Source organism: Mustelus asterias, chromosome 25 (genome assembly GCF_964213995.1).
Source record: "Mustelus asterias chromosome 25, sMusAst1.hap1.1, whole genome shotgun sequence".
Lineage (NCBI taxonomy): Eukaryota > Metazoa > Chordata > Chondrichthyes > Carcharhiniformes > Triakidae > Mustelus > Mustelus asterias.
Window position 1 is genome coordinate 37,807,977 of NC_135825.1, and position 12,921 is coordinate 37,820,897.

The 12,921-nt window shown below is 44.2% G+C and overlaps 1 protein-coding gene across 1 annotated transcript in view; it reads left to right on the forward strand.

Moving 5' to 3' along the window:
* The window catches only part of LOC144511897 (neuron navigator 1-like), a 520,961-nt gene that overhangs the window by 443,355 nt on the left and 64,685 nt on the right, over positions 1 to 12,921 (forward strand). Inside the window, exon 17 of the mRNA XM_078242330.1 lies at positions 10,722 to 10,900. Within this exon, the coding sequence (XP_078098456.1) occupies positions 10,722 to 10,900 (179 nt within the window). The remainder of the gene's footprint in view (positions 1 to 10,721; positions 10,901 to 12,921) is intronic.

The following is a 12,921-nucleotide window of genomic DNA, read 5'->3' on the forward strand; positions in this document are numbered from 1 at the left end:
CAGTTTGGAGTTGGCCTCCTGACACACTTAATTTGCACATTTAATCTCCACACCACCCAGGACAAAGCAGTCCACTCAATTGACACCCCTTCCACAAACATTCACCCGCTCTAACACCCATAAACAATGACAATAGTGTGTACCCATCTGCAATATGCACTGCAGAAGTTCACCAAGGCTCCTTAGACAGCACCTTCCAAACCCATGACCACTACTATCTGGAAGGCCGAGGGCAGCAGACACACCGGACAATCACCATCTCAAAGTTCCCCTCCAAGACACTGAGCATCCTGACTTGAAAATAAATCGCCGCTCCTTCACTTTCGCTGGGATTCCTGGTATTCCCTCCCTAACAGCATTGTCAGTGTACCACAGGGACAGCACAGTGTGAGGTAATGAATTTTCACACAATGGATAGGGAAAGGCAATTTCAACTGAATGGAAAAGTTGTATCGGGTTTGCAGGGAGAGATGGACCATTGTGCATAGATCCGTGAAGGTGGCAGAGAATATTGAGAGAGTTGTTCGCAAATCATAAGGAATTACGTGTTTTATAATTAAAGGGATTGAGTACAAAAGCAGGGAAGTTTTGGGGAAACATTCTAAAACTCTGGTTAGGCCATGACTAGAGTATTTATTATTCCAGGCTGATGGGCATGATTGGGTGGGGGTCCTGCCTATTCAAGTACCCTGTGCACAACAGAGATAATTCTGTTCACAAACAGAGCTTATAAAGACACAGACTCAATTTACATGAATAATGGTTGGAATGCGAATACTTACAACTAATCAAGTCTTTAAGAAACGAAACAATGTGAGTGGAGAGAGCATCAAGACAGGCTAAAAAGATGTGTATTGTCTCCAGACAAGACAGCCAGTGAAACTCTGCAGGTCCACGCAACTGTGGGAGTTACAAATAGTGTGACATGAACCCAATATCCCGGTTGAGGCCGTCCTCGTGTGTGCGGAACTTGGCTATCAGTTTCTGCTCAGCGACTCTGCGCTGTCGTGTGTCGCGAAGGCCGCCTTGGAGAACGCTTACCCGAATATCAGAGGCCGAATGCCCGTGACCGCTGAAGTGCTCCCCAACAGGAAGAGAACAGTCTTGCCTGGTGATTGTCGAGCGGTGTTCATTCATCCGTTGTCGCAGCGTCTGCATAGTTTCCCCAATGTACCATGCCTCGGGACATCCTTTCTTGCAGCGTATCAGGTAGACAACGTTGGCCGAATTGCAAGAGTATGTACCATGTACCTGGTGGATGGTGTTCTCACGTGAGATGATGGCATCTGTGTCGATGATCCGGCACGTCTTACAGAGGTTGCTGTGGCAGGGTTGTGTGGTGTCATGGTCTCTGTTCTCCTGAAGGCTGGGTAGTTTGCTGCGGACAATGGTCTGTTTGAGGTTGTGCGGTTGTTTGAAGGCAAGAAGTGGGGGTGTGGGGATGGCCTTCTTAAAGACTTGATTAGTTGTAAGTATTCGCATTCCAACCATTATTCATGTAAATTGAGTCTGTGTCTTTATAAGCTCTGTTTGTGAACAGAATTCCCACTCGCCTGAAGAAGGGGCTTAGAGCTCCGAAAGCTTGTGTGGCTTTTGCTACCAAATAAACCTGTTGGACTTTAACCTGGTGTTGTTAAACTTCTTACTGTGTTTACCCCAGTCCAACGCTGGCATCTCCACATCATCACAACAGAGATCCCAGACCATGATATTCTCCCATCTTTACCCCTGCACCATCTCTCATTGGGGCCTAGCACTGCTGGGAGTTGTCAGCCACCTGATTGACTCCGGGAGGCAGGACTTCCTCTCAGATAGAGATGGAATTCTTGCCCAGAGCCAATTAACAGCCATAAAATCGGCTCGAGGCAACTTGGCCAAGTGGATACAAGATCGCCCCTTAGATTTAAGCTAGGAACATCAAGGGCACTGTCTCCTTGTCTCCAATTACCTCATGAGTTTGCTGATGGTTACAAAATAAGAGCGAGAGGATCAGCTTACCAAATTCGACAATTTGATAGAGACGTTTAAAATTGCAAGGGGATGATCGATGGGAAATTAAAAGCTCTTTCATCTGGTTGAAGGATCATAAATATCAAAGTAAATACACTGTGAGCAGGAAAAGCTTGAATTTTGCATTCTTCCCCATCTCCTGACCCCTGAGCTGACAGCTGGCAGGGGCACTGTGTGTGTGCTGCCTACCCACGTCTGGAATTTTACCAGTGGCGGGGTAGGTGTCAAGTGGCCTGCAAGTCCTTGGGCCAATTGATAACCTTCAGTGGTTGATTTACGTCTGCTTAAGGACCTCCTCCTGCCACAACTGGTATTTTACCAGAAGCCGGGTGTGCTCACACCACATGGCAGAAGCAGCTGAGTGCTGTGTGGGTGTCTCCTGTTCTGGCACCCTTGCCCATGGAGTCCTGAGCCAATTGACAGCCTAACGGGTATAAAATATCAGGTTGAGGCTTCCCGGCCATGCCGGAGTGGGTTCACCCCTGATGCTGGCCATTTTTACACACCTTGAAGGACGATGGAACACACCAGCGATTAGTGATTGAGCTACAATTTGAACATCAGTCTGCTTGAAGGTGAAAGACTATCGGAAGTGAGTAGGCATATTCAAACAGGAGTTCTGTACGTGATGAGGATAGAAAGAAACTGGACTAATTAGACTGAATGGTCCATTTGCTTGTAATTTGTGTGCGGGAATGTGTTAATTAAGTTTGATAAATTAAATATTTATTAAATGTGTTGCAAATTTGGATTTGTATACATGTGGCAATTAATAATGAGTTACAGTTGGCAAATTAATGAAATGAATTAAGTTACATGGAGTGAGTAACTGATTAATTTGAGGAGTCACTAATTTTTACATTTTTTGAATAATTAAACTCATTACAAATTCAAGTGATTAATGTATTGAATGGTGAAATTATATCTGAGGTGTTGTTCACACACTTGAAATGTTGGGTCATATCATAAGACTCAGGATTTCCATTGTAGTTGAGTCGAATGCAGTCATGGTGCTGAGAGTCGATATGTACTACAGGCAATTGCTTTACATTGATGTGAGAAGTGGTGCCAGTGTGTAAAGAACGCTGTATAAATCTTGCTGGGTAGCGGAGGTGAATTTTAAAAAATCATTCCTGTCAAGAGGCTGAGTCTTGGGGCACATTTCAGGGGAGCTGGCAGGATAAGGGGTGGGCATTCCTATGGGTGGGCACATTCTGTCACATTTTGTGGCCTCTCCCAATGAATGGGCAGCAGAGGGACTAGATTTTCATCCGTGGATCAGGACCCTGATGCATGGAAAATGTCTGGGTGCCAATCCTGCACTATGTGGGAAGTACTTTCCCACTAGTTTTGAAGAGTTAGTCCAATTAATGGCCAGGAAGCAGGCTTGTCATCCCATTTAGGACAGCAGGTGGGTCCCAGAGTTAGAAAGCCATTGGGAAGTCCACCAACCATGCCACAGTTTTTGAATCATTAAGCTCATTACAATTTCAAGTAGAAAGTAGAAACTACCAATCTGTGCAGAAAGAGAGCATCAACGTGCAGGCACCCTCTGAAGAGCAGCTATTTTTTAAATGCGGCCAAGCTATGATCATGGACGGGTAACCCTCCACAGGATAGCAAATGGCCTCAGTTATGTCTGGAGGGGGCATGACTGTGCAGGGTGGGGTCGTCTCTATAATGATGAACTGTGGCCCAACCCCCTCCCCCACTTACTAGGAGCACGCAACCATCAACTGCCCATGTTTCAACCATTTTCTGTCGCTGGCCTGCTGACATGAAAACCCCTCTCAGTAGAGGAAGGAGCCAGACAGTTATGTGTCCCACACCTGATCCTGCCTCCATGAAGATGACTGGGTCGGTCAGGATTATAGAAAATGCGGGAAAATCTCAGCGGGTCTGATAGCATCTGTGGACAGAGAACAGAGCTGATGTTTCTAGTCTGGATGATTCAGAACATCTAAACTTGAAACATTGGTTCTATTCTCTCTCCCCAGCTGCTGTCAGGCCTGCTGAGCATTTTCTGTTTTTGTTTCAGATTCCTGCATCTGCAGTAATTTGCTTTTTTTGGTCAGGATTATGGTGCGTATGCTGGTCAGCATGACACAATTCCACCCATGCCCACCTTCAAAGCTTCCTCTATAAACCCTTTTGAATCAGTGCTGTGCCCCTCGTGTTGTGGGCACCCATGATTGCTATTCAAATGAACATACCTTTTTTAAATTCATTCATGGGACATGGGCACCACTGGCTGGGCCAGCATTTATTGCCCATCCCGAGTTGCCCGTGGGCAGTTGAGAGTCAAGCACATTGGCTGTGGGTCTGGCGTCACATGTAGGCCAGACTGGGTAAGGACAACAGATTTCCTTCCCAAAAGGACATTAGTCAACCAGATGGGTTTTTATGGCAATCAACAATGGTTCAACGGTCATCAGTAGATTCAATTCCAGATTTTTTTCATTGAATTAAATTTCCACCATCTGTCATGGCGGGATTCAAATCCGGGTCCCCAGAACATCAGCTGAGTTTCTGGATTAATAGTCTATTACCTGCCCCCCACCCCCCCTATTTTTAAAATAGCCTGTCTGCCCAACAAAATTCTCTCAGGCTGTTGTGTAGAATGAATAAATCCCGCTGTATAGTTGTAAATCATTTGAAAGTTTCTCCCAAATAGATACGCTGGCACTGTTAATGGGTTATAGGTCTGCTCTGAGTCTTCCTTCAGAATCAGAATCAATGGTCTCTCATGGGCAAGTTCTGTATCTGTTGCAATCCTGAGTAAGAATATTTAGTATTTCAATGCCATGATTTGGGACCGTAACTGTAAACATACCATGTTACATACGAAACTGGATATCATGTAAAGCATGTGCTTTAACCCAGTCCTCTGAGAAATGGAACTGACAAACACTCTTGGCAAATGAAGCCAACAGAAAATGAAGGGGATTGTTCATTTCATAGGTTCCAATTGACTGTGGAATAGTGTGGTGGACCTCAGTTGTGCCTTTGTCCTATATGGACCACCGTTGTGTGTGTTTGTCATACCTGGACACATCCCCTTCCAGTTTGGTTCCTCCCCTCAGCACCTAGTATAAAGGTGGCTGTCTCCTCCCCCTTGTTCAGTCCAGGTCGGTTAATTGTTGGGATCTGCTCCTGATTCTGTTGTGAATAAAAGCCTACACTTATATTGGCATATCGGTAGTCTTTCGCCTTATTGATAGTGCATCAAATAGTAATTGCAGTTATTTAACTTCTTTAATGACATTTCCCACAACACAGAAAACAATAAAGCATGCTGCACTACCTTATCTGCAACTAACTTGTTCTCGTTCTTCCATATCTCTGAATCTGTCCAGTTATCTTCTCAATGAAAGCCTATCTCCTCACTCCTCCCTTAGTCTTTTTCTGAATTGACTCACTGACTATGGGCTGAATGATATGGAGTCCCAGATGGCCTGTTCCTCACACCCCAACCCGGTTTGACTTCCACATTAGGGCAGAGGTCCCACCCTCAGGAGCTTGTGTGTCACCAGTTCAGGCAGCATAGAACATAGAAAATTACAGCGCAGTACAGGCCCTTCAGCCCTCGATGGTGCGCCGACCTGTGAAACCAATCTAAAGCCGATCTAACCTACACTATTCCAATATCATCCATATGTTTATCCAATGACCATTTAAATGCCCTTAATGTTGGCAAGTCCACTACTGCTGCAGGCAGGGCATTCCACGCCCTTACTACTCTGAGTGAAGAACCTATCTCTGACATCTGTCCTATATCTATCACCCCTCAATTTAAAGCTATGTCCCCTCATGCTAGCCATCACCATCCGAGGGAAAAGGCTCTCACTATCCATCCTATCTAATCCTCTGATCATCTTGTATGCCTCTATTAAGTCACCTCTTGACCTACTTCTCTCTAACGAAAACAACCTCCAGTCCCTCAGCCTTTCCTCATAAGACCTACCCACCATACCAGGCAACATCCTAGTAAATCTCCTCTGCACTCTTTCCAATGCTTCCACATCCTTCCTATAATGCGGTGATCAGAACTGTACGCAATACTCCAAGTGCGGCCGCACCAAAGTTTTGTACAGCTGCAACATAACCTCCTGGCTCCGAAACTCAATCCCTCTACCAATAAAAGCTAACACTCCATACGCCTTCTCAACAACCCCATCAACCTGGGTGCCAACTTTCAGGGATCTATGCACATGGACACCAAGATCTCTCCTCTGTTCAGCCACACTACCAAGTATCTTACCATTAGCCCAGTACTCTGTAATCCTGTTACTCCTTCCAAAGTGAATCACCTCACACTTTTCCACATTGAACTCCATTTGCCACCTCTCAGCCCAGCACTGCAGCTTATCTATGTCCTTCTGTAACCTGAAACAACCTTCCGCACTGTCCACAACTCCACCGACTTTAGTGTCATCCGCAAATGTACTAACCCATCCTTCTACGCCCTCATCCAGGTCATTTATAAAAATGACAAACAGCAGGGGCCCCAAAACAGATCTTTGCGGTACACCACTAGTAACTGAACTCCAGGATGAACATTTCCCATCAACCACCACCCTCTGCCTTCTTACAGCTAGCCAATTCCTGATCCAAACCGCCAAATCACCCTCAATCCCATGCCTCCGTATCTTCTGCAATAGCTTACCATGGGGAACCTATCAAACGCTTTACTGAAATCCATATACACCACATCAACTGCTTTACCCTCATCCACCTCTTTGGTCACCTTCTCAAAGAACTCAATAAGGTTTGTGAGGCACGACCTATCCTTCACAAAACTGTGTTGACTATCCCTAATCAAATTATTCCTTTCTAGATGATTATAAATCCTATCTCTTATAATCCTTTCCAAAACTTTGCCCACAACAGAAGTAAGGCTCATTGGTCTATAATTACCAGGGTTGTCTCAACTTCCCTTCTTGAACAAGGGGACAACATTTGCTATCCTCCAGTCTTCTGGCACTATTCCTGTAGACAATGACGACATAAAGATCAAAGCCAAAGGCTCTGCAATCTCCTCATAGCCTCCCAGAGAATCTGGGATAAATCCCATCCGGCCCAGGGGACCTATCTATTTTCATACTTTCTAGAATTGCTAACATCCCCTTCTTATTAACCTCAATCCCATCTAGTCCAACAGCCTGTATCTCAGTATTCTCCTCAACAACATTGTCATTTTCCTGCGTGAATACTGACGAAAAATATTCATTCAGCACCTCTCCTATCTCTTCAGGCTCCACGCACAACCTCCCACTACTGTCCTTGATTGGCCCTAATCTTACCCTGGTCATTCTTTTATTCCTGACATACCTATAGAAAGCTTTAGGGTTTTCCTTGATCCTACCTGCCAAAGACTTCTCATGTCCCCTCCTGGCTCTTCTTAACTCTCTCTTTAGGTCCTTCCTGGCTAACTTGTAACTCTCAAGCGCCCTAACTGAGCCTTCACGTCTTATCTTTACATAAGTCTCCTCCTTCCTCTTCACAAGAGATTCAACTTCTTTAGTAAACCACGGTTCCCTTACTCGACCATTTCCTCCCTGCCTGACAGGTACATACTTATCAAGGACACGTGGCAGATGGACCTCAACCCAGATAAATGCGTCATGGTCCATTTTGGCAGGTCAAATGGGATGAAGGAGTACAATATAAAGGGAAAGACGCTTAGTACTGTAGAGGATCAGAAGGACCTTGGGGTCCGGGTCCATAGGACTCTGAAATCGGCCCCGCAGGTGGAGGAGGTGGTTAAGAAGGCGTATGGTGTGCTGGCCTTTATCAATCGAGGGATTGAGTTTAGGAGTCCGGGGATAATGATGCAGCTATATAAGACCCTCGTCAGACCCCACTTGGAGTACTGTGCTCAGTTCTGGTCGCCTCACTATAGGAAGGATGAAGAAAAGATTGAAAGGGTGCAGAGGAGATTTACAAGGATGTTGCCTGGATTGAGTGGCATGCCTTATGAGGATAGGCTGAGGGAGCTCGGTCTTTTCTCCTTGGAGAGACGAAGGATGAGAGGAGATCTTTTAAGAGACTCCTGGATGAGTACATGGAGCTTAATAGGATGGAGGGTTATAGGTAGGTCTAGAAGGTAGGGATGTGTTCGGCACAACTTGTGGGCCGAAGGGCCTGTTTGTGGTATAGTTTTTCCATGTTTGATGTCCTATGACACCCAGTTGCCGTTCCTTGAACAAGCTCCACATTTCAATTGTGTCCATCCCCTGCAGTTTCCTTCCCCAACCTATGCATCCTAAATCTCACCTAATCGCATCATAATTCCCTTTCCCCCAGCTATAACTCTTGCCCTTTGGTATATACCTATTCCTTTGCATCGCTAAAGTAAACATAACCGAATTGTGGTCACTATCACTAAAGTGCTCCCCTACCTCCAAATCTAACACCTGGTCTGGTTCATTACCCAGTACCAAATACAATGTGGCCTCGCCTCTTGTTGGTCTACATACTGTGTCAGGAAACCCTCCTGCACACATTGGACAAGAACTGACCCATCTAAAGTACTCGAACTATCGTTTTTCCAGTCAATATTTGCAAAGTTAAAGTCCCCCATAACAACTACCCTGTTACTTTCGCTCCTATCCAGAATCATCTTTGCAATCCTTTCCTCTACATCTCTGGAACTTTTCGGAGGCCTATAGAAAACTCCCAACAGGGTGACCTCTCCTTTCCTGCTTTTAACCTCAGCCCATACTACCTCAGTAGACGAGTCCTCATCAAACATCCTTTCTGCCACCGTGATACTGTCCTTGACTAACAATGCCACACCTCCACCTCTTTTACCACCTTCCCTGCTCTTACTGAAACATCTAAACCCCGGAACCTGCAACAACCATTCCTGTCCCTGCTCTATCCATGTCTCCAAGATGGCCACAACATCAAAGCACCTGATAACAAGCCTCAATTATTCACTTAAATAAGGTGGGCGGGCTGCCAATTTCGGTGCCCGCCCCCCCTGTGTTTAGCAGGGTGAGCTTGGGGATTCACAGGAAGGTGGTGGGATTGCATTCGCCCTAATTCATTTGTGGACCCCCCCTGTGAAACCAGGGAGCACATAAAATCCATTCCCATATCGTAAGCCTTTCTTTTGTTTTCTTCCTGGACAGGAAGCATCTCTGACTTCTTTTCTTCCTGCCACTTGGTTATCAGAGCTGTTTGTTAAGCCAACCAGCACCTCCTGGATCAAAACCCTGCGCAATTACAACCCACTGCTCTCAGAGTGAATGGAGTCATCCCAACACAAGTTGAGGTGTTGGGTTCCCCAGGAAAGTCTTGGTGAGCTCCCAGCCTTGGTTTCAACACTTAGCCTTTCTTGCTCACCACAGTTGTGGCTTTAAAACTTTGTGAATGGAATTTAACTTGAATGTTACACTGGAAACCAAGCAGACGCCAGAGTATGGCAACTAGGGGATCTTCGCAGTAACTTCATTGCAGTGTTAATGTACACCTACTTGTGACACTGATAAATAAACTGAATTTAAACAAAGTGTTTTAGCAAAAAAGTGCACACCATTGTTGGTTAGGATGCTGGCTGATATCGAACAAATTTTATTTTTGATGTCATTTGCAAAACAAACATTTCAATTTGGCCTGTATATTTGTGAATGTGATATACTGTATTACATCTCCACATATTATGGGAAGATACCCTTTTTGAGACGGGGTTGTGGGGGTCTATAATTATGTTCAAAGAATCATGTCATGACAGCCCTAAAATCATCATGTGTAACCCCAGTTTGTATTCCTTTGTAAAGTTGCACATTACTGATGTTGTTGACATTTTTACATCTGACAGGAAGTACTCTGCAACATGTGCCTGAGTTTTATTTAACTCTCCGATGTACGATAAATGACATTTCCTTTATTTATGTTGCAGTAGCATAACATTTTGGAATAATTTTCTTTATTCGAATAAAAGAGGCAGACCTAAATTCCAGTTTGAAACATTGGGTCAGTTAAACCTCTAACTATGGACGGGATTCTCGGGTCTTGCCCATGGTAGGACCCGTTCAGAGCGAGAATGGAAAGTTTAGTGTTCGGCCATTCACTTACAGCAGCACTGGAAAATCTCAGTGGATGGAAGATTTTGACCATTGTTTTTACTTTGGCTTCCAGGTTGAGGAGTAAGCATGTATGGTCTTTAGATTAGTAAAATGGTATATTTGCACTCAATTGAAATTGTGGGGGGTCAAGGATAGTTGGACTAGCCTTCACAGGATTAAAACGTGAGATTCATCTGTTTGTGTTCTGCAATCTCCTTTAAGTAAGCTTTGCCAAACTTCATTCAAATACCTGGGTGGAGTTCCTTATTGAGGTTCAGAGGACATTTAAAATTAAATAATCTCACACTACCCAAACAGATGTATAGCGTGTAACAAATCACTATGGAGGACTTCATGTCCCAGAGCAATATATTTCCTAGCTAAAGGAAGACTCTTGACACAAAAAAAATGAAAAGAGGAAAATAAATGATTAAAGTCTTTTTTGTTAATATCCTTTGAGGTCTTCACGGAAATGTGCTTCATGCTTGAAGATTGCACATTTTCCAAACCTGCATAATTTTTCTTTCCCATAAGTGGAAGGTGCATACACGGGCATGAAGCCAATTGTTTCGTACATTATCTTTGCATGTTTTGAAAAAAAAAGTCATACCATTCTGTGAATATCTACTCTCTTTTCAGCTAAGAAGCTCATTTAAGCAAGCCTTTACCCTTAAAAAGGCGCCCAAATCGGCATCCTCATATTCCGACATTGAAGAAATTGCAACGCCGGACTCCTCAGTGCCATCTTCGCCAAAAGTGCAGCGTGAAGATGCAGATTCATCATCTGTCCCCATTAAACCATCGCATTCATCCACAGAGTAAATAGAGTTCTAAATATTTTCAACTCGTTTTGTTTATTAGTTTATTAATGGTTTATTTAAAGGCATCAATGTGGTTAAATTGCTGAATTGTTATCAAATAGAGAGACTTGCATTTATAAAGCGCCTTTCATGACCTCAAGACTCCAAGAGTTTTACAGCCAATGAAGTACTTTCAAAGTGTAGTCACTGTTTTAATGTAGGAAACATGGTTGCCAATTTGCATACAGCAAGCTGCCTCAAACAGTGATGTGATGATCACTAAATAATCTGTTTTAATAGTACCATGGGTTCTTTTACATCTACCTGAGAGGGCAGACAAAGCCTTGGTTTAATTGCTTATCAGAATATGATAATTTTTTAGGTTACCTGACATTGATTTAATTTTTCTTTTTAGTTCTTTCATGGGATGTGGGTGTCACTGGCAAGGCCTTCCCTAAAGGACATTAGTGAATCAGATGTGTTTTTGGAACAATTGCTGATAGCTTAATTATTGAGATTAATTTTCAATTCAAGATTTTATTAATTGAATTCAAATTGCACCAGCTGGACTAGGGGGATTTGAACCCATGTTCCTAAGGCATTAGCTTATGTTGTAATTTGCCTTTAAGGGATTGCAGCATGACATCACAAGAAAGGAAGTGTGTCACGCGATCCAGTTTTAGTTTTGATTTTTGCCTCCAGCAGAACATACTCACAGCTCTGCAGCTCTGATGTCTTCCTGCTTTCTATCCATGTATGCAGTTTCCCATGGACCTAGTCTAAATAAATTAATCCACAACTTGTTTCCCCAACCTCTTGTGAGCGATTGGTGCCTTACATTGGTATAAAAACACATGACGTGGTGTGCAGCAGTGATTCCTCCAAAACAACACAGTGATCAGCCTTGCTGCAAGATTATGTACAGGTACAACATGGCAGATAGTCTCAGATCATCCTACATGGCATGAAAAGACTCTCGACGTTCAGGTCAGACCACAGCAGAATCACCATATTGAAATTGTCATGTAGTGACTGCACAGAAAATCATTAAAGACATCAGAGCTGTGAGCGTGTGTTCTGCTAAGAGCAAAAGTCGAACTAAAACTGGCTGGCATGACATACTTCCCTTCTAGTGATGTCTTGCTGCTCTCTCTTAATTACATATTACAACAGACTGGGCCTCTGGATTGCTAGTTCAGTGACATTACCCTATATCACCATCTCCCCCTCCATCCCCCCGCCCCCCACCTCCGCCACCCCATCACCACCTTCCCAATGTCATAAAGCATTGAGTCATAACAAATTTTATTTGCAGCTGTCCAGAGGGAGCCTTTCTTAAATCTGTAAGAAAGCTCTGTGAAATGGTAGAAAGTATTCGATGAGTGTGAAACTTTTCAAAACTTCCCTCAAGCGTACACTTGCATCCCATGAATATGTGAGGTGCATTGTACCAATGAAATGATGAGCGTTTGAAGACTAAGAGCTGTTGCAGGTAATGTGAGTGACAGAATGGTTTTAAGTAATAACACGGTTCCTTTTTCAAATGAGCTCCCCTGACAGCCAGACTCTCACTGGCAATATCACTGAGAACCCTGCGATTAAAAACTTGACCAGCTAAAGGCAGAACCCATGATGTGCGGGTAAGGTTGATTGGCCAGGTTAAAAATTGCCCCTTAGAGTCCTGAGATGCGTAGGTTAGAGGGATTAGCGGGTAAATATGTGGGGGTGGGGCCTGGGTGGGATTGTGGTCGGTGCAGACTCGATGGGCCGAATGGCCTCCTTCTGCACTGTAGGGTTTCTATGATTCTATGAACCACATGTCCTTTCCCACTGCCTGCCCACCAAACAGATGGAAATCTAGCCCAGCTCTAAGTTTTGTGCAAAGTCCTGTGCCAAGGTACCAGAATCTTTCACACTTCTTGACAGCAAAGGCAGATTTTCTGGCAGCTTCCCAGTGCAACAGTAATTTGTTATGCATTCCCATCAGCCACCTTCTGCAGGCTGCTCCGTCAAAGTCCCCATCTGAATTCTAGTGCAGT